The sequence below is a fragment of the Cataglyphis hispanica genome, chromosome 4, assembly GCF_021464435.1.
Source record: "Cataglyphis hispanica isolate Lineage 1 chromosome 4, ULB_Chis1_1.0, whole genome shotgun sequence".
Taxonomy (NCBI): domain Eukaryota; kingdom Metazoa; phylum Arthropoda; class Insecta; order Hymenoptera; family Formicidae; genus Cataglyphis; species Cataglyphis hispanica.
Genome location: NC_065957.1, coordinates 8,221,878 through 8,245,374, shown reverse-complemented (window position 1 = coordinate 8,245,374; position 23,497 = coordinate 8,221,878). Strand labels below are relative to the sequence as shown.

Below are 23,497 nucleotides of genomic sequence, written 5' to 3'. Positions count from 1 at the left end.
AAGGAAGCAATAATCGGGTCGTATATCAGGCCGCAGGAACGGCCTTCAAATTATCGGAAACAAGGGCCAAAACTAATGGGTCCCACGTTAAAACGTTTAGCTTCTGCCTCCTGGCTCGACGATGCTGATTCACGCTAATCCATTCGCCATTTTCGCACCGCACGAGCCGAAAAACTAGTCGCTTCTCACGTCAGATATGTCCAAGAGCTCTATGCTTGAAGAAAGTATAGGGAAAAACGAGGAAATACCTTTTATTTCTTGTTGCATCTTCTTGATACACGAATTTCAAATAGCATTCGAAAAATATTTTTATTTCTTAAAGTATGTAACATTATATATTTATAAATGCATAAAACAATAAAACAATAAAGGCTTTCTTTATTGCAACAATTATGCGAGAAAGTTTAGATAAACTGGCCAAAAGACAAGATGCGAAAAATTTATCGAATAATTATTAAACAAATACAAAAAATTGAAACTGCAATACCCGAAACTCGTGATAATCGTTTTCAGACAAATGTTTTTGATTATCATTTTTTTTCAAATTATTAATGATTATATTATCGAGTGTAGATATCAACACACGCAAAAAATTATCAATTCCACCACATCTTATTGCTGACATATCTCAACGGCACGTTGTCGCAGACCGTTCTCGCTATCGCTGCTTGAACCGGTGTCGTAAGTATTCTAAAGTTCACATCCGTGTAATTTAGAGTCGACAGCAAAAATATCGGCATACGATCCGATATAATCCAGAGCAAGTCGTGTTTCACCTATAGTAGAGCAGTGAAAAGAGGGCAATAAAAAGCGAATGAAAGTAGTATGACGAGAAAATACATAATCTATGTAACTATAAACATTACCTTGATGTCTGCTGGGAATATCATAGCCTCGTCGTGTCTGGCGATAACTGCTTGATTGATTGGTGTGTATGGTAGCATGGAATTCCAACAGCCAACCGCATTTTGATCAATCAAATTAAAGAATTGAAGTCCGTTCTCGTCCATCACAGACGCCGTGCAATGAGATAGCGGTCCTCTTGACGGCAACACCTACATGAAAATTAGTATTAATATGTGATAATTGTATGCGTGATAATTGTATGTAAGTGATTAGTAATAACAGACTCTTTATTTGGTTTAGTATAAATTTTTTCTGAACAAAATCTCGAGATATCCGTAATTTTAAATAATATAAGTCAAAGAATTTTTTGCAAATCAAACAAAGATAAATAAGTAAATAATGTCGTATTGCAATTATGAATATCAAAGCATTCAAAATATCATGAAAAATATTTTTAAAATATCTCTAAAAAAAGAATGTAATATTACAATTTTATAAATAATATAAAATAAAGGCTTATTTTATTGTAACAAGGAAGTCTAGACAGTAAAATGATCAAAATAACAGATAAAGAATTTATTAAATAATTAATTAATAAGTACAAAGAACTAAAATTAAAATACCTGAAATTCATGATAGCTGTTTTGAGACAACTGCTGGTCTCTCAAGATTCTCGTGGATACCGCAAATTCCCGATAGCTGCTGAGGGGATGGAAGAAGAGAGTCCGATAGCCATCTGATTTTATCGGTGTCAGACTCATACCAAAAATACCTTCCTCTCCCCATTGGAAGTTCAAGCCTCCGATATTATAATCGCCCGCTAGGGGATCCGGCATGAAGTAGCTATGCGTTATTCGCCAGGATGTATTTTGCTGCCAGGAATATACGATCAAACCATAGCCGAGTTCGTCGGACATGTAAGCGAAGGCATCCTCGCAACTGTTTTTTCCCAGATCAACCGCGATATTGGCGATAAAGGTATTCTAGATACAAAAAGGAGAAAAAAAAGAGGAACGTTCAAATCAATAAAAAAAAATAAAAAATGTAACACAAATCGAGCGCACAAAAAAAGCTGCATACCTGATTGATGTCTTCTGGTCTGAGCCTGTATTGCCTTATAATTTTATCAGTTTTCAAGTCAAATACATTCAAAGTATAAGGACAGGCTTGCATAGTAGTTTCACCGATTCCTATAGTCCCGGTATCTAACACCCACAGTCTATCACATGCATCTGCGTGAATCCTAAACAAAAATATTTGTAGAATGTCTTATAAAATGTCTTCAAACTTATTAAGCGATGTCACCTGTAGACGGTAGTCAATCCGCTGCCGCAGGCACCAGCCCTGTTCTGGGACCAACTCGGATAAGGTATAAGCTTTGGCGACACACCTTGATTAACGTCCAACGGTATATAATTCAACGTAGATGGTATTCCTGTAGTACAAAATGTTACAATTACCGTATTAATATTAATATTATAAAATTAAATTTTATTCTATAATTATTTATAAAATCAATACAATGATCAGAGCATTTAAAATATATATATAAAAAAAAAAAAAATAAATAAATCAAATAAACATTGTAATATATATAGAACATATACATAAAATATCGAATATATAATAAAAAATTAAATGATATATAAAGAGAAAGAAAGAAGATGCGAGAGAGAAAGAGATGTAGTAAATGCGCGAAAGGATGCAATGGCGTTGAATTCGCGAAGGTCTTGCGAAGGAAGTAAAGAAGAAGGATGGAAGGGTAGAACATTAAAGAGCTTACACAGCACGCCGCCGTCATTGTTTGGCCTTTGTGCGAGACAAAAAACGGTGGCGCGCGCCAACGTATATAATAAACATAGAGCGTGGAAAAAAAAGTGGAGTGAATAAAGGGCAGCCGAGAGCTTGAATAAACCCGTTTGTCGCGCCGTGTTTCCCTCCCCCTCCCCCAGCAGTAGAAAGATGGAAGGAGAGAGAAGCGACGGGTGAACGTTTGGGGGGAGGTGCGGGTTCGCGGTGATGGGGGCGGCGGTCGACAAGGACAAGAAACGCTCTCATTGAGAACGCGCTCGCGGTTTTCGGCGCTTTTTGTCGCGGACCGGAAGTCGCTCAGACGGGAATCGAGGCGTGCACCTCCTATGGCGATCTTTCGCGTATTATGCCGGCGTCTGTTTCCGGTTCCTGACTTTGAAGCGTCGCGCCTCGTTTCTGGCATAAGCGGAGAGCCCGCGTGTTGTCTGTCGCGTCGTCTACTAAGGCGATCTCATTAATCCCGACGCAAAAACGTAAGCGTAATTTTTTAACGACGAAGTATCTTTGGCATTTACCATCTCGCCACCTTGGCACCGTGACGAAGAGCTTGTTCCTCCAAATCTCGATGCCGACAGGCAGAGAATTCTCCGGGATGTATTCGCCGCTCGCAATCGCTAACTTTCTGCTACGCTGATCCGGATAAGCAAAGTCCATCGTCTTCCACGTGAATCTTTCCCAGAGCGGAGCACGTCCTGTCTGCATGTCCCATATTTGAATTCCGTCGACGTTTTCGATCCAGAATAATAGAAGGATCGAGATGAATACCGAAATACCGAATAGGGAATACCGGACGAAATGACTTCTCATTTTTGCTATTCTCTGTGAATGAGAAATATATTTGCTTTAAAAAATATCATAATATATATATATATAATTATTATTTTCTGTAGGAGCCATATAAACAAGGTGATAACGTAAACAAATTTGTTATCATTATAATAAATATGCAAAATATTTAATTTTCAATATATATATATATATATATATATATATATATATATATATATATTATTAATTGAATTAATAAATAAATCAATCTCTCCGTTATAAAACTAAAACATGTATGAAAATACTTTTAAAAAGAAACGTTAATTATACTGGGTATACGTAACAACCTGTTAAATATGCGCATTAAATATGCACTTATCACGTTTCTACATAAACACATAAACAATTCACATTCTATATAGATTTATTACATATATATAGATTAATTACATAGATACGCACGTATATGTATAGCTTAATTGTGGCATTAATTTCGGGTAATCTTTACAAAAGTGAAAAGAAAATGTAGTGCAATACAATTGTTATCAAATTTTTTTTTGAGAGAGAAACATTGGTTTGTAATTTATCAGAAATTCCTCAAGTCAAGTGGATAGATAAAAAATATTATAAGAGAGAGAGAGAAAGAGCAAAACACATCTTTCATTTATTTATAATCTTATTATTTTTCTAACCAATTCTCTTATCATATTGCAATAAGTTAATCTCTCCCAATTTAAAAAATAAAATATAATGCTATTACAAAATATGTTAATTAACTTTTTATTACATAGCTCTTAAACCAAACTAGTATGTTTCAATCAAGAAAGTTGAAAATTCTATAAATTAAGTATTAAAGATAGCTTCAAATTTTCATTAAAAATTATCTAAAACAAAAAAAAAGTTTATGCAAAGATATTGGATATGTATACATGCAATAAAAAAATTTATTACAGAGTTTAAAAAATTTTTTTGAATCCAAAAATTAAATGGAAAGTGTCGCTTGTTTGTACAATAATTGAACACAGCTATTTTTCTCAAAATTTCAATTTTGTCGCAAACAAAAGCTAGAAAATATCTTATTAATTACGTAATTATCTTGCATCTCTCAATATTTACCGCATTTATCCAAACAGTAGCACGCAATATAAATATTCAAGCTGCACTCAAACACAGAAATATTACGTAGACCGAGAAATTGTGAGAGAAACACGACGAAAAGAAAGAAAATGGGAGAGATTTTTAAACACCTGGAAAGTCACCGATGCGCTTTCAGTCCTAAACTGCATGTTTCTGTAACACGCTCGCCGTATATAAAGCACCCCAGTCTTAAATCATACCTCACGTATCACGCGGAAACTTATACTCCACATATAGAGAGAAATGCATCTTGATATGCGCTCATTGCACGCGCCTATCCAAATCTATATTAACCAGTATAAATATTATACGAACCTGCATTTATGCGTCTCGATACGTTGATCTAACGGGAAAGGCATGCTTAACGCGTGTCTAAATTTGATACCGGTTCTATTAGCATACAAAAAAATGTGTTTACAGAACATTTATCGATAAAATTAATAACGGGTAATAAATCATTTAAAAATATGTCCCCTTTTTGAATTATAAATTTTCTTTAACGAATTCGGTATCGATTACTAAATTTACTCAAAGGTAAAATTAACTTTCAATATTATTTAAATTATACAAGCTGTGCTTGCAAGTGAAAATTTGCTTTGTTATTCTCTTTCTATTTTTGTTATTATTATGAGTTTTATCAGATTTTGTATTGGATGGTCGCGCTATTATAACAAAAATTCTAAATAAGAAGTATTATATTTCCTTATAGAAATGATAGAGAATGTTCCTTAATTATGGTTACGTCATATTATTAAATGGAAATATTTAATAATTAAATAGAAATTTTTTAATAACATGCAACAGATCTTGCTTTCTCTCGTTTTTCTCTAGATTTTAGCTGTCAACTAAATTGCGAGCATTTTATAAATATTGTGAAACAACTAAGGTGCTGCGAGTGATTAGTCTTGCCATAATTGGATATATTGCAGGTATGCTCTCTCTCTCTCTCTGTGTTCGCAATGACAGCGAGACATACAAGCAAGATTTCTATAAATCATAATAAATGCTATCGATGCACGATTGTATTTTATTTTAATATTAGCTGCTAACAGAACGATTAAATTGAATCTGATAGCGATTTAATTAAATTCATAAATCTCGGACGTGCCCATCGGGGGGAATTAGTGTGGGCACGACGAACGTGAAAACAGCGTGAACGATGGGCGGGGGGAGGGGTGGAGGGGAGGGTGCAGGAAAGTCATTCGTTAGCCGTAACGAGATGACGACAAAAAGCCGCCGTCTGTCTCACGGATGATCGGCTCCCGAGAATAAATTCCCGAGGGCGCTCCGTTATCTTCCCGCGCGCAAACTGACGGCTGAAATTGCGTTCAGTCCACCTCCTCCGTTTCCCCTCTCCCCTATCCCTTCCGCCGCGTTTCATTAATCAGCGCGCACTTCCTGAAGGATGCAATAAGAATTTGCGAAAATGAATAATTGCCGGCGGGCGAGAAATACTATTTCGGTTTAATTATCGACGACGGACGCGACATTAACGGTAAATCAGATGCAACACAGTTGGGTCAAATTAACGCGCAGCGTTATGGTATGAAATATACAGAGTTGAGTGTCTTTTTTTTTTTTTAAAGTTATGTTAAGAGTTGCTTAAACAAAAATTAACTTAAGTTAAAAAATTATTAACTTAAAAAGTCAAAAGTTAATTATGCGAAACTATATGTTTTTTATATAATTAATCTTTTAATTTTAAATAATAACATTTTAAATTAAATTTTAGGTGTAATAAAAAAGTATTTTTTTATAAAAAAGATAATATATTATAATGTAATATTTTTTCTTATACAATAATTAATACACTTACATAATGATTAATAATGTACATATAAAAATATAATATTTAAAAACAAAATGGTTAAGAGAACTTTTCTGTTTAATTGGAATTTGTGTTTTATCTTTATTTTCAATTATTAAAACAATAAATTAAAACAATTTAAAAATATTTATTAAATTTTAATAGTGTTATCTCAAAATTATGCTTCATCATTTTTCCTCTGAAATCATCACATACTGAACCACTAAATATATATTCGTGTGCCGAGGATAATGTCGTTGTGTTATATTTTATGAATGAATTGTTTTATATTATCATAATTATTAATAAACAGATAATTTTCAACTATTAAGGATAAAAAATTTTAACTTGTATAAGAAAAAGTTAATAAGTTAACATTAATGCGTTTGAAATTAACTAAGTTAGGTTCTTAACTTTTTAACTTTTGTAACTTAATTTTTAACTTTTTGACTAGGTTATTAACTTTTTAACTTATTTCCCAACCCTCTGGAAATATGTTAGTTGTATATAAAGTATGCAAACTGATGTCATGAAAAATGTTCAGTCCCAGCACCATTCATTTTACATCAATTTATCCTGCCTTTTTTTTCGTCGTAATAAGAAGCTTATTAGAACGGTTACGAGTTGCCGTGATTTGAGGAAATGATGAGATATATAGCCATTTGATTTCCTACTTTCGTAGCGATTAATAAAAACTCAGGCAATTTCCAGTCTATGATTACCAGAAATTTAAGCAATGTGTAATACATGTGTATATCACAATATCATGTAAAAATTATTAATACATTCGCTTTACATTTAATACTGTCAGAAATATTTAAATTGCATAGATAAATTGACGCAATATATGAATGACAAGTTGATTTCAAAAAAAAGCTCTTCAGATATTGACAAAATTATCACGTCTCGTCAATTTTAATTAGCTCCTGCCTATTCATCAATCTCTCATCAAGAATAAAAAATTTCTGGAAGTCGCGCAATCGATTAAACCGTGTATGATACTTACTTTGCAGGTTTTTCTTTTTTTTTCACGAATGCCAGATTCCAAAACTAGATCTGTTTACTTTACACGATTTAATCAGTCATGCAATGCTACGTAAGTGAAAGTCTTTAAAATGGGTCAATGCATTCGGGCATTGTGCGTAAACATCGTGCATTGGCTTTACCCTGTCGTACGTACTAAATGTGACTTTCGTCAGTTGCAAAGCTAATGCGGACGACTTCGTCAAGGCATTTTCTTGTAATCATCAAGATGCCCCATCAAGGCCGCCTAGATTGCTTCCCGGATTCCGTCCGACCGGCTTTCTAGTTGACATAGTAATTTAAAAGCGGCCACTCTCGCTTAAAATCATCTCCTATCATTTTCTCATTAGACGCTTTTTGCGAATTATTAAAATTTCAAGAATTTCAAGATTGATGTCTATAAAAACCAGTTATATTTACGTTATGCATATTTTCGCAAAGCGATATTACGAAACGCGAGCGTGTAAAAAGTCGCGAATTTAACACACGAGCTATGCGAAAATGACAAATGGACTTTAAAAAAAAAAAAAAAAAATTTAATTACCACTAAAACTCCTTGGAAGAGGACGTAAATGACTAAAGTTGAAACGTGGAATGTTGCGGCAAAATATTGTGTGAGTATCCCTCGTGTTACGTATAATACCGTCATTACACGTATCCACTGATTCAACCGCATGGCTAATTGCATGGTTTGCATTTCATGGTAATAATTATCGGGTAATAATTAACGTACGAATGTACAGCGTGGCCCAACACTCGATATATTATACACGTAATTACGAAGTACGTCGTATCAATGTTGCGTAGCTTCTTTTTAGTAAGTATGATTGTCCAAGTAACACTTAGCAGAATTTTAAGTTCAATTACTTTAGCCGGAAGCAATAATTTAATTTTTCCGATGATTCTCCTTCACACAAGTAATACCAATAGCGAGCCGTCATATTGATAATATCATACATAAATTAAATTTTTAGTGTTAAATTAAACCAAATAATTATTTGCGAACATACAGTGAATAGAATTGGCACGTAATTTTCGCAAGGTGTTATTTGTTTCAGTTTAACAATTTGTCCTATTGCGGCATGCGCAAATATGGACGAATTGCATCGTAAGACACTTTATATGCAACGCTCGTTAATTCCATTTGCGCCACGCGCTCGAAAATAAATCTCTGCCTTCGGGCTCCGAGATTTTGCATACGAGTCATCGACGTATTTGGACGCGAGCGGTACTTGTGAAGGTCTCAGACAAATTGCGATCATTAGTCTCCGGGATCTGATTGTAATGAAATAATTGGTGATGGTCCCCATGAGTATTTGTATGAGTTGCAGCTACAAATTGAAGGGGATTCAGCGAAATAACGGCGTGCGCCGCAAATAAAACTATAATAACATGAACGATGATGCGAGGAAAGTTCGTCATTTGCGATTCCAATTGTGCAACGAGAAATTGACGGTTAACTCGAGATGATCGACCTCGTTTTCATTAAGTGTGTAATTTTGGACGTGTAGCAGAATAATTATTATGGGGCTGCTAATAAATCTTTTTTGTGAAAAAGATAAAAGGATGTTATATATAAATATGTATAAGTAATATAAACAAAATATGTGTATATGGAAAAATTATGTATAAAAATATAAAAATCAATTATACATTTTTGAAAATATACATACATATACATACATATATATAATATACATACATATATATATATATATATATATATATATATATATATATATATATATACATACATATATATATATATATATATATATATATATATATATATATATATATATACAGAGAACACAAGCCTGTCAATAATCTTTGATCTTTAAAACAAAAATAAAAAGAAACATTTCGAAATTATTCATTCCTATAGTTCTAAACTTTAGAAGTCAATATCTCTTGAACGGAGCGTTTGAACGAGCATACTTTCAGAGGAAAATTTTTTCTTGTTTTAAGATCCTAAATTCATATTTCGAGTTTGGCCATTTAACCCGGGAACACCCTGTATAATTTACGACACAATGCTGAAGGAGCAATTTTATTCTTGTAAGGAGAGGGACCTACTAAAACTTAAAAAAATAATTTAATGTGAGATGAGAATCTTTCAACAAGATGAATTAGTGGCAACGCCTGAGCTTTCAGCAACCATCCTGACATCAAACGAGACGGGTTGCCGACAACTTCAGATCAAGCAGGTTTAATGGCTTAGTAGATTGGTTTTTCCTTTTATAGAAATCATGTGATATATAACGGAGCAAACTGGATAAAGCATTGGTAGAAAGTGAGTTTTCTAAAATGATGTAAATATATGAATCACATAACCAAGTTACATATATATATATATATATATATATATATATATATATATATATATATATATATATCAACACATTTCTTACATAATTACATGTTTTTGGGGAAATAATAAAAGCTAAATCAGATTTTTGGAAAAGCACATTTCAATTCTGATTTTACAAAATAAAAATTATAACAATCATGTTTTCCATGATATATTTATGTTGTTAAAAGTCAGTTATTAATTAACTATCTAAATCCAGAAATGTCAATAATAATCATTAAAAAAGTTTTATATTATTTGTAATCATAAAAAAATTTTTAATGATAAAGAATTTTTTATGATTGTAAACTCTATCATCAACTAAAATAATTTTTAAAAGTTTCTTTAAAAATTAAATATAATTGAAAAAATAGTACTTTTGTATTTAAAAAGAAAAGAAACAAGTCTTTATAAAAGAAGAAAAAAAAGATTTGCATCTTAAATTGGCACATGTTTATCGGTTCGCATTTTCTTGAATATCGATTCTATAAGATGGAAAAATATTCACAAGTACATTGAGAAGGATCGCAGGATAATGAAACTTAATTTATTCAAAAGATATAGAAGTGTGTAATAGGCAAATATTAAAAATAAACAAAGCTTTAATATACATAATATAAAAATATGGAAAAAATAAACTAATGAGAGTCAAGCACAGAAAACACTTTCATACATTATTTTTATTAATAGTTACTGAAGATGGCTCAAAAAGGAGTCGAAATGTTTAATTAAAAAATATTTTTATAATGATATTTGCACTTTGTTTCGTGTAACATTTTATCGATAAAAATCTTATATAGTAATATTTTATCGAGAAAATAACATAATAATATTCAAAGACATCTGCGTAAATTCAGAAATTATAAAAATTAAGATTGATTCAAATCGAATAGGTATTATATAGAACATAATTAGTGAGAGAGATTATTCATTGTTATAAATTTAATAACTATTTTATACAAATTTACATAAAGTTACTTTCTTTTCACTTGATTTCTTTTTATTGTTATATAAATTTGTTTTATATGCCATTTGTAATATATTTTATTTAAAGTTTTTGGATTCTCACAAATGTTACGTTGTGAGTTAGGGAAAGAAGAGGGAAAGAAAAGGGGCAGAGAACTTAGCAAAATGAGGCAGGTGCACAAGTTTTATTTCGTGTTCCGGCGAACAGTCTCAGTTTTGTCCAAAAGTCATGTCGACCTTTAATTCTTTGTTGTTTATTCATCTTCCATTAAAAATCTTTATTAAAAAAAAAAGGGAAAATATTTTCTTAAGTAAAAGAAGGCATTTACCATATTAATCAAATAAAATTCAACTGTAAAATATCTATTAATCACAACGTAGTTTTTACTAAACAAATTTAAATAGCAATAATTCTTAAATATTTTTGTTTAAAAGCAAACCTGTAAGATATCTTATTAAAATTAATAATGTATAATTGCATATCAACATATTTGTATATCAATTAAAATCGAACAGCATCACAAGAAATATTCCCCTTTAAAATGTAAATTGCTAGGCCAATCAATCGCAAAGTTGCATGCCTTTTTTGAAGAAATCAGGACCGGGGAGGAATCCTACATAAGAATTGATCGCGAAGCGTACAGGTGCACAGACTAACGAGCGTAGCCTGTTCAGGTAGGATAAGAAAGAAGAAAGAAAGAAGAGAGAAGAAGAAAATAAAACCTAGAAAAGACGAATCAAAGGGATGTGCAACAGGAAAAGCGAGGGTGAAGATAAGATGGTGACAGGTCGTATCAAATGACGAATAAGTAAAGAGGAAGCGACTAAGCTCGCTAAAGAGATAACAGAATGATTTATGATCAAACATGAAATAATCGCTGATACGAGTGAAAAATGGCGGATGACGCGCGACGAAAATGACGGTATTAAATCGGGATAAAGAAGAAACGCGAGAAGCTGTGTCAAAAAGTCGAGACATTTACGAGACTTTCCGATTATATAACGCGTTAGCAAATGAAACAATCCACGGTTCTTTCACACAGAAGCTTCTATCCTCATAAAAAATTTGAACCCTTTAATCGTAACCCCTCCTCCGGGTTACGGGCCCTTCGAAAACCCTTTGACAATCGAGCATTAAGAAAAGACACGATCGTTAAATGTTGTAAAGACTGTCGCTCTCTTTTTGTCCCTCTTAAAAGAGTAGTAGCGTCTTCGTTGCAATCGTTAAGCGCTCGAGCAAAGTGCCTCAAGTACCCCGAAAGATGCATGGACGAGTAGCGGTCGCCCGGTACACGGGGTAGATGAAACGAGCCTGCCCAGCCGCAGATCCGACTCCGATGAAATACGGTTTGTCCAATTAAGTCACGATAAGATCGCCGCGGTCCTGGGTGGCGAGTTTTGAAACGACTTCATTAGACTACCCATAAAATTCATCGGTTAGCCGTGAAACGATACCGTGGCGTTCAGTGAGAGACGGAGGGGGCGGGGGAGGAGGACGGGTTAAGGGGACAGGTGCCCGCGCGTGTCGTACATCACCTCGGGAGGTAACAGGTATATACGTTCGGGAGGAATCGTCTCGATTTCCACACAAAAAAAAATGATTAGAGCTTATTAGCGGCGACATCTCCCGAAGAATCTTGATAGAGGAGAGACGGGATTCTTGCGCGTGTGCCGCGTAGCGAGCTGACTTTTCGATATTGTTCTTCTTTCGAGGCAAAGGAATGCGGTGCACACACAGGAAAACTTGTACCAATTTTTTTTTTAATTCTTAAAATATTTCATAATGCGATGCTGTACGTGATTTAAAAAAAAAGTATATATATATATATATATATATATATATATATATATTGTAATTGTGAACGATTTTGACAACCTTCTTCCGCGTTTAAGAGCTTAAAAAAAACATTCCTTCAGCAGAATGCAATCAAGTTTAAATGCGTAAAATTGTAAACGAAGGGATTTTATTTTCCACATTTCTTCTGAGCATACGAGGCTTTGTCATCCCTTTCTTAGGAGAAAATGTGTCCGCGGGGACGCGGATGAATGGAGACGTTTCAGCAGGGAGTAATGATACAGGCGGCTGGACACGCGCTCGCTCGCTCGCGAAGCTTTCGCAGTGCCGTTTATATCCAACCGGTCTTCTCTCGGCGGCACCGACAAGTTCTCTCTCTCTCTCTCTCTCTCTCTCTTCTGTTGTTTTATTTCGCTAAAATGAGATCAAACGGCCGGCCATCGGCGAAATTCGTTGCCGTCTTGGCGAAACTCGACGCGCGCTGCGTTTCTTTCCAATATAATAAATTTACCAAAAAGGCTGTTGTTTTATACATCCGGAAGAGACCACGGATCGTAAAAGAGAAGCATATTGATGAGTAATAAAAATATTATTTATTACTTATCGATACTAATATTGCAAAAGGAAAAGAGAAGAGAGAGAGAGAGAGAAACAGAAATTTCTCCGTGTATATCGAAAAGAGCCGCGGATGCCAAAAAAAAAATAGCGAGGTGTTTTTCGCCGCAAAGTTTTTAATGATCTTCCTGGTTATTAATACATACATGTGTAATTATCCTCGAGAAAATAACATGTTCATAACTCCTAATTTTTGAGGTTTATATCTCTCCTCTTTCCTCGCATGATTATAAATTTTCACAATCAATCAGCCTTCGATTTATAACGCAATCAAGCGAGTTTCTGCTCCAAGAACAGTTAAGCTCCCGTCAATCTTGCTCTTGAATGATCGATAAAAATAAAGAAAAAAATATATAATTTTTTTTTACAGAAATTTGTTTGCAGAATTATTTTGATACTGACATTTTTATACTGAGAGAAATTTTTAAAGATATATTGTTATATTTGTGTGAAAATTTCTGTCAAATTATATTACGCCACCGTGCTTATAAAAATGTATCTTTGAACAAAACGATCTTTAAATAAAATATAAATTATTAACAAAACTACTACGATGATATGTACGGTAGTTTGTAGTAGGAAGAGTGAAAGGATCGACCGACTATTAAGCGACCGCGAGCAAGCGGACCCCACATTTACCTTCATTATTCCCACGTGACTCGTTGAAAATCTCACGTGAAACTCTAATGAATACTAATTCCAAACCGGACTCCGGTCCGGCCAAATTTCAGGTCTTTTACCGGGCAAGGCGATAAAATTCTGGTTCGAGAGCATGTATTTCCCGATTCTCCTCGCGAGGAAAGAAGTGCCATCTCTCTTACGTCGTCCACGAAGGGTCTCGTATGTAAGACGCTCGCCCAATTTTCGTGTGTCAAAATCTGTTTGTGCGTCTACCTCGCTTTCGTATCATTTTATTCGAATCTTTGAATCTCGTAATAAATCGTGGGGCGATTAATAAAATCTTTTTATGGTGGTAAAAGGTTGAATATCATAAAAAATATATACGGCGTTTCAATCGTAAAAATAATCCTAAAATCGTCGCATTACAAGGATATAAATGTCACGTAATATTTTTGGAACGACACTTTGAGATGCGTGACGTAATCGTCGTGTTTTTAATATTTCGGAAGAGATGCGTATAAGGAAAACATTCAGCTGTATTCAGGAGTCGAAAGTGAAATGGGATCGATCGCGTGGCGTGCAGTTGGTGCACGTCGACGTATGTGTTCTCAGCTATTTGCAAATCACATCTGGGAACAACTTAATAAAGGCTGCGCTCTACTTTACGAGACACAACGCGCTGCGCCCGAAAAAGGTGTGAGCAATTACGAAAATTGCAAAGGATAATGAAGGAAGAGAATTGGTTTCTTTCGGTTAATCTCTATTAACCTAAAATTATTTTCTAAATAAGCACTCGTAATCGCGAAAATTGCGGCATATTATAAAAATATACGCAAATTGACATACGTAGTTGATATAAGTGTGATAAATAAAAAACCATAAAACGATAGTTTTTTCTAAATAAAAAAACGAAAAACAATAGTTAAAAAATTTCATATTACAAATATTTTTATGATATCATAAATAATTATATAATTAAATAACGTTCTACATAAAAATTTATAAAGAGATAATAATTTTTATTTTAGAAAGTTATTTTACTTTAATTGATGCAGCGAGAACCGACTTGACGCATATTCCTTAAAAAGAAGAAACTCAGTAATTAGTAATTATCATTTCAAATGCTAGAGTAATTTTAAAACTTCCTAGTCGGACAATTTCTCAGTAGCTTAGCGAAAAAATTATCTCACGCAATCGGCAGCTAACGATCTAATTAATTAGAGCAAAAATGGAAAGAAATTTTGTCAAATAAATGATCGCAATGGATTTTCCCGAAAGAGGAAAAGGGGAAAGGAATAAGTCTCCGACTGTGCGAAACCTGCCAGTCTCCGTGATAATTATGCAAAATAAATAAAGGCACGTGTGCACATTCTTACGCCCTTCCTCGCGTCTCCGGTCCCGATCGTTGTTCGCACGCGATTTCAACGACCTGACAATTACCAATCCTCACGTAGAGAGATCATGAGAGAATTCTCTCTCTCTCTCTCTCTTTTTCTTTTTCTTTTTCCTTTCTCCTCATCTGGCGGTCACGATTTGGTTCACTCCCTTGCGGTCAACACGTATTGACTCCACGCTCGATTTTCGTACTTATTTCCTTTTTCAATTCTCTCTTCCTCCTTCTCTTCTGTTTTGCAAATTTAACCGATCGCAAAGCGGTCTGGCAGCCTAAACTTCCAACATTTTGCCGAATTACGCTCCAAGCGCCAGATTCCAAGAAAAGTGACGTACACTGTAATTGAGAATGATATTCTCAGATGGATCGTACCTCGAAGGTTGTCCGATCCTATTATATTCTGAATCAACATGTGTATATCAACGTAATAAATTAATATGATAAAACAAAAATAAATTGTTACTTTTATCTCTCTCTCAAATTAAAATAATATTCAATTATTTTAGGAAGTATTATGCGGTAATAAACTTGATATATTTTGCCGATATTCTGATGAAAAGAGAGAGTTATCGCTCAATTTAATTTATAAAATGCATTCGATGCTTTATGTATGATAACACGCTTTTTATTTCATTCTGACACGCACGCAATCACATTCTATTTTTATGCAATCACATTTTCTTTCTTTTATTACATAATATTTTACAAGAGGACGCAGATATTTTTTTTTCCAGATTTGCTTTTCGACACGCACTATCCATTTCCGGTTTACAAGGCTAATCTTCTTGGGTAAACTAAATAGAATGCAGTAGATCTACGAAAGTTGCGCTCGAGAAAGATCACATGTTCGTGAATGAGACGCGAGAAATGAAAATGATAGACAATCCGCGCGTATAATTATGCGAATTATACGTGTAGAGAGAACGCATTTCGAAAATTAATAATCCAACGGTGATGGAGGAAGAGCGATATTTACGTTGAAATGGTAGATCGCGTCGCTTCGGCGCCGTAATATGTCCCTTGAAAAGAACTCGAAGGATAGAAACCCTACGGAGCCAAATTAATTATGGTGCGAAGAAACCTATGATTCCGTGGAGAGGAACGCGGCGAAATACTATGTCATTTCGGCAAAAACTCGCCTTAACCAACATGTAACTAACTTATAGCTGGAACCCATTTTCGTAATGTTTCGTAACACGAAGTAAAAGCTAGCTCTATGTTTCCGGATATAGGAGAATATCATTCGTCTAAATAAAAGTCTTTGGCAGACTTTTAATCAACGATATTTGTGCCGTACATTCCTACACAAAATTATGTACTACAATAGGTTTGAATTTATTTTTTTGATTTTTTATATAAACGTTTCTCAAACATATAAACAATAATATATTATTTACATAATATATATTATATAAAATAGAATGCTGTTTTTATAAAAATATGCTTGACAAATTAAAGTAACAAATTTTTTATGTCAAAAAAAGCAAAGTAAAAAATTTATACGCGCTTATATACTTGCGAATAAATATTGAAATAACTTTTTGTCTCAGAAATGTTATTTGAAAGAACTGCATCTATTTAATAAAATACATCTTCGCATTTATAGTACGTGCTCGAGTACAACGGTTTTAATTTAAGAGAAGGTATCTCGTGCACAGCTCTTCGTATTACGAAAGAAATAGATCGCTTCCGAGAGCAGCAAGTAGTCTCGTAAGCGTCTTGTTTTATCTTAAAACGTTACATTTTATTTTTCAGAGCATCGCGCTCTCGTCGCATTGATATCGATATAGCCCGATCGAATTTACACACCGGGTTTATAATCCACCGGCACCTAGAAAGCACAATTTGCATAAGCTCTTATCCGATCGACGTGTGCCGTTACCTTAGCACGGCCAGGACACGCTTATCCGGCGGGTCGCGCGCCCAAATAACACGACCCTACGAGACAATTATTCCTTCGCTCGTTCTCGCTTTCGTTCCCGCTCGTGTACCACGATCATATCTGTTTCTCGCACCACGCGATCCCGCGAGTGACATTCCATTCGTACGACGAGGGATACATGTCCTTCTGATCGAATTACCTCTGGCGAACTGCATGTGATGAAGTTAATGAGAGCCGATCATAATACCATGGGTAAAGAGTCGATCTTATTGATACCTCGCGTGCGAATCGGGCGGACCGGATCTCGATGATAATCTCGGATGGATTTTTTTTTTTGCATAAAGCGGGAAAAAGTATGCTGAATATTACCATCACTTTTGAAGAGTGAGTGTATAAATTTAAAGCGATGAGATCAACGGATGGGACACGGCCGTCGGATTATATGTTCAATAATTAATTGCAAAGCTCTGTACCAAAGGACAGTATTTACAAAATTGATTAAACGTATAATTAGATTTTATGTAATCGTTATATTAGATTGATATTACAGTGCAATTTGTTCCTATTATGACAGGTAATTAACGACAATATTAAATTATCCGTGCGCTAAATGGGCAACGGAACTCTCGAACAGCGGAAAACGGATGTAGAAGATACTATTTGAAATGTATCAGTCGTACATAAACATTTGCACCGTATTTATCCAGAGTTCACCAGATTTAAGCTTCTTCGTTAATGATAAAGAAATATATTTTTTTTCATTTTTTTCTTCATCTACATTATTTCAACATTACTATGTCAATATTGTAACGTTACTGTGTTATTTTTTATTTTAATATTTCAATACTTTTTTATCATATTCTTTTTTTATATACATGTTACACAACTTCTATTTTCGTGCGAGTACACGCACGATCGTCCGAATTGCCGATCGTTCGAATTACCACGCGGATCTGTGCCACCCACGTGCACTCATATGATCGTCCGAGGTCGACGAACGCAGGGTCCATGGGGAGAAGGTGAAAGAGCGCGGCGAGAGGAAGGAGGGGTAAGGGGGGAGGGGACGAAAGGGAGAGGCGGCGGGGTTGCTGCCGCTGGTGCAGGCAGACGGTACAAAGAGCATTATGTACAAAGACGTAAAACGAAATGGGAGCGAGATGCCCAACGGTGTCCGGATGAATGGGGAAGGTGGGGGTGGCAGGGGAGGCAAAGGCGGCGAGGAGAGGAACAATGGACACGCGGGACGGTGGTAAGAAGGATGAGGACCGAGGGGAAGAGGGAGCAGTGGGGGAGAGTCGAGGCGCAGAAAAGTCCGCTACGCGAAGCTACGAGGAAGGGCCGACGCCTCCGGTCGGGACTCACTCGGGAGAAATGAACCCTGTGAGAAGGAGGAATTGTGTGTACCTGCGCCCTACAATGTGCAAAGTAGCCGCGTGAGTTTTAGCGGGGATACGATGCCGGTGTTACGGTACGCCGGGGTGCGGTTTCTATCGAGTAAAAGGTTCCTCGAGCATCTCTTCCTTCTGTGCCGAGGAGATTAATGAAACGTGTTATCCAGCCTCTCGCTTTAAGAAATTGTCGAGAAAATTTAATCCTTTCTTAAGGAAGTTAATTATTTACATATATCTATCATTCTTTCGTATCTGTTTCATTTTTTATAAATTGAGCTACTCAAAATCAAAATCAAAAAATCAAATAATTGCATTTGGAGCGGAGGAGATCGTGCGAAATTGTATTTTTTGTCAAAAATAAAAATATAGAAATATTAAGATAATAATACTTTTTGAATTATTGTTTAAGAAAAGTTTGAAAGGCACATCTTGAACAATAATATTTCTGGCAACTTGAGTTTTTAATTTCTCGACTTTAATAACTCGTTTTACCGTAAGGATCTTAAATAAAACTTAGTTCTTAAAATATCGAATGACAAGAGTTCCAAAATTATTTCAACAAAAAAGTATCATTTTAATATTAATTTAATAATTTAATTGTTTGCTCGATAATTTCTCTGATAAGAATATAATGCAACTTTATTATGGAAAAATAACATCGCATTGTAGCATATGACTCTTTCTTCAATCTCTTTAATTATTTCCAGCGTCTGTATTGAAATAGCGCGTGTAAATGACTTGTGAGAACGTCAAAGAAGCGACGAGAACTTGATTTAACGCCTGAAAGAGTTCCAATCGAACCGGCGGACGAGAAGCTCGAAGATCTGAAGCCTGAGAGATCTTTGGTAAGTGCGGCGCGAATATATGTTCCTTGTACAACTCGCATGTTTCCAATAGAATCTCCTGCATTCGTCTTCCTTTATCTTATATCGCTTCCATTTCCTGCCGCGGAAATGCAATGTCTATTCCTTATAATAAATCGTGAACTTGCTGTGCACAACCTTGCCGTTGGAATGGTACAAGAGTCAATCATTAATATCTTATTCGCTAAACAAACTTTTACCATTTCTCACTTTACTATCGCTGTTGCTTATATTTCTCCCGCGTTTTCTAAAGACAGAGCAGCGTTCTTAGGAAGGAAAAACCGCACTTAAAGTGTCTAATTATTGAATAAAAATCTTTCTATTATAATATACAATATTTAAATTCTTATGTTTAATTTTAAAATGTCGCCAGTAAATCAATTAATAGACGAGTGTTTATACGACCAAACTGGTAATTTATTGTTCGATTGTTCTATCACGACGTTTCGATCATATGGTTTTGGTCCTTATCAAGTAAACTAAAATAACTAAAATATTATAAATAATGATAGTCACGTTACAAATGAAATAAACGGAATTATGTACCTGCGTTATAGTTAAAAAGTAGAAAGAGAAAAATCGTAATGTCAAACTGACATTGTGTCAACCACTATGTTTGGGATACTGAGAACGACTAAACGACCTTTATTAATCTATCGTATATGTTGTTTAAATCCTCTGTGTCTTTTATGAGAGTTAATAGTGTTGTCAAATTTTTTAATAAAAAACATTTCAGCTATTTCTCTCTTTCTTACATGTTTTTCAGTATGCAGAATATCAGGCGCTGACCAATCCAAGTCATGATCAAATTCTAATTTGTGTTTGCTGATTACGGAAAGATTACTTGCGTGCATTTTTATATTATTAAAATGTTCCTTGACTCGGGTGCTTAAGTGTTTTTTTGTTTGGCCAATATACGAAGCGCTACAGTTCTTGCAATTTATTCTATAAACAACTTCCGTTCTATTACTAATAGGCAATCCATCTTTGCCACGTTTAATCAATGAATTTAATTTTTTAGGTATATCGTGGACAACTGTAAAACCAATATTTAAATGTTATTTGTGTTCGGAAATCTAATTAATGCTCAAAACTGTGCGGGAGAGCAGGTAAATCCGCAAAATATGACACTCGCGTTTAAAAGTATGGTGGTGGTGCAGGTCGCGGCCTGGACGACGTCGTAGGTGCATCATCGCGATGTAAGAAAGCCGAAACGAGAAGTCGTTGCTTTCGGCCGCAATGTCGAGATGAGCAGTTCGCTCGTTCCCAGGCTCGGTCCGCGTCCGATCGTATCTTCGCGAGGATTTATTGTTTGGTAAATCATTTAGTCGCTGCCAACCTGCTGCAGGGAGAACCAAACTGACGGCGCGTACTCCGCAATTCCTCTTTCTCTTCCTTCTTTCCACCCCGGGCCACCGCCTGCGCCGCGTTTATTTGCCGTCTCCTTTCCTTTTGCTTGCAAACACTCTTTATTCCAGTTCGATTCGGCGGGATCGCATTCTAGGCCCCGTCAAAAAATTTGCCTTTCTCCAAGAATACAGTCGCTGCATTGTAACTTCGTTTCGATTGTCTTCTATAAATTTAAACAAATGAGAATGCAAAATATAAAAGTAATAGGAATAAAAAGTACACATATATTTATAAAGAGAAAGAGAGAGAGAGAAGAGATTTATCAGTCAGTCATACCGCAATACTTCATCATCTACAAAGTAGCTCAGGGCGTAGATGCGGAATATCATTCGATGTCTAATACTAATAGAGTTCTCTGAAACAGAACTCTCTCTGAAATGGGCTTGTAAGATGTTGTCCGATTCGTAACTGATTACTCATGTAAAATAAATGGAAATGCGAATATTAGTTTCCACGCATCCTGACCGGCCAATCTATTTCGCTACTGGGCGAATGTAAGCAATCTCCTCTGTGTGTTCTTACTATATATATCGAAGCTATCACGTATGTTGATCCTATACGTATTTAATGGGCAACATTTCTCTCTGCCACTTTTTAACGATGAGTTTGTTTTCGCAAAGTAAAACGCGCCGCGGGTGAAACGACACTTATAAAATTCGCCAATTTACGCCACGCGCTATCTCAATGAAATGGATAAATATCAAATCGTCGTTTTACTCCAATGAGCAGTTAGAACTTAATCGATGCGCAGTCAAACTTAACAAACCGGTCTCACGGTCTCCACCGCTCAAAGTAACGTTCTTATCACATATGCGTATCGGAAACCGAGAATGCATTTCTGCCGGGTGCACCTGATCCTTTTCGTCTTTTTCGTTGCGTGGAGCACCGTCGAGGGAGCGAAGAAGGGTAGGGGAAGAGAAGCGCACGACAGGCACGCGTCTCCTTCGGTAAGAACGTGCTTCTTCCTCCTCCACCTCCTCTTTCTCCTCTGAACGTCCGAAGGTCCATGGAGCGGATTTCGTGATGCGGGAGAGAGCGGAAGAGCGAGACGAACGAAAGAAGAAGAACCTGATGCAGGACGGGGTGAGAGGATAGTAAAGAGGGAAGGAAGAGGAGGCAAGAAAGAAAGAGAGAGAGAGAGAGAGAGAGAGAGGGACTGACAGTGCAACAGAGGCGGGCGATGCAGAACCGTGCAGGGTACAGGTGCATCGGACGATGGCTCTCGGGAATTCGTGCTTGTTCCACCCTCGAGGAATTTTGTCCCTTACTCCTTTTTTTTCCTCTTTTTCTTTTTTTGCCGCTCCGTTCCCGTTCGCTTGCGCTCGCCCGCCTCTAGTTGCGTGAAATAATGAAAGCTGTGTAAATAGGGCCTTAACGATGGCAGCCTGTGTTGTAATCATCGTAGGTAATTATTACGAATAATTAATTTATTGTTGGCAGAATAGATTATTTATCGGTTGCTCGCAGCGGTGTTTTCAATTGCTTCTCTATCGTTGAAATTTATGCTGTATCTAAAACTGAAACATGATTTTATACTTTTATTTACGTAAAACATAATATTGTTTTTTAGACTATCATACAATAAACGCAACTAAAAGATAAATTTGATAATAAAATTTGACATATACAAATTTAAAAAAAAAGATTTAGGGACTTATTGTTAGATATCGTATGGCACTCGATAAATTGAGTAAAACTTATCATATATATGATATTCTTATACATTGTACATCCTATAATTATATAATAAAATTTCAATATTATCGCTTATATATTAAATTCATGCTTGTTAGATTTGACGTTTAACTGTCAATAGTCATTCGTGCTGAAACCACACTCGACAATCGTCAGGTTACAAATCCCTCGTACAAACGATGAGAACGGTGCTCCAAATTAACTCGAGATCGCACAAAGTGACGCGAAATGGCGAGAAAGGAATCGCAGCAACGACACGAAGTGGCGAGCAAAGGGTCGCCGGACGCATTTTAATTCGAGCTTAGACTTCGTTAGCGCCCGACAAACGTTCGTAATGCCGTACGCGTTTCATAAAGCCGGATTAAATCGAGATTAGAGCTGTCCGGGCGCGGACGTTAATCTAGGTTTAATAGCCCCGAAGGATTTTCCAGGGATCGACTGTGTCGGACTTGCCTCAAATTTTGCTTGTCATTGTGGACGGGCTTGCGGAGCTTTGTCCGGAAGTATTGCCGCGCGAGAGAATCGGGAAATGTTAATTTCTCGGTCGGGTATTGTGTCCGTTATGTTTGCATTGATTGAGTTGCACTTTTGCAGCGGTCTCGCGACCCGACGACGCGTGCCTCGACTGTTGAATGACTTTTCTGTAAAGTTGGCACTTGCGGTGGAACGAGTCGCCAGGTGCTACTGGAATTATTGAGGTCGGGCAAGACGATACAAACGTTGAATTTTTGCAGAATGGTTTATAGCAAATTAAATATATTATTATTTCGAATCAAACTCGTAAGAAATATATCTTTTATTATAAACATAATTTTATTAATTATTTTAAAATTATAGAATCTCTCTCTTACTCTCTCTCTCTCTCTCTCTACTTTTTTTTCTTTTTAATAATAATATTTTTTTTATGTAATTAATAAAATTATATTTGTAATAAAAATAAAAAATATGAATATATCTTAATTTATTTCAAATTCAAATTTTCTGATTTTTCTTTTTTTGTTTCTCTATCCTATCGTAGATGAAAGATATAATCACCTTATGATAAAACGACAAGAGTGTCAACACTAAAAAAAAAAGAAAAAAATATATATATATATATAAAAAGAGAGAGAGAAAAAGGGGA

The 23,497-nt window shown here is 35.4% G+C and overlaps 1 protein-coding gene across 1 annotated transcript; it reads right to left on the bottom strand.

Moving 5' to 3' along the window:
* Positions 1-235: 235 nt before the first annotated feature.
* On the bottom strand, positions 236-4,706 carry LOC126848988 (protein yellow-like). The gene is made up of 7 exons (XM_050590419.1): positions 4,543-4,706; positions 3,174-3,477; positions 2,152-2,281; positions 1,927-2,089; positions 1,470-1,829; positions 867-1,055; positions 236-776 (listed from the first exon to the last, which is right to left on the bottom strand). The coding sequence occupies exons 2-7, from the start codon at positions 3,463-3,465 to the stop codon at positions 597-599; spliced, it is 1,314 nt and encodes a 437-aa protein (XP_050446376.1). The 5' UTR covers positions 3,466-3,477; positions 4,543-4,706; the 3' UTR covers positions 236-596.
* Positions 4,707-23,497: the final 18,791 nt, after the last annotated feature.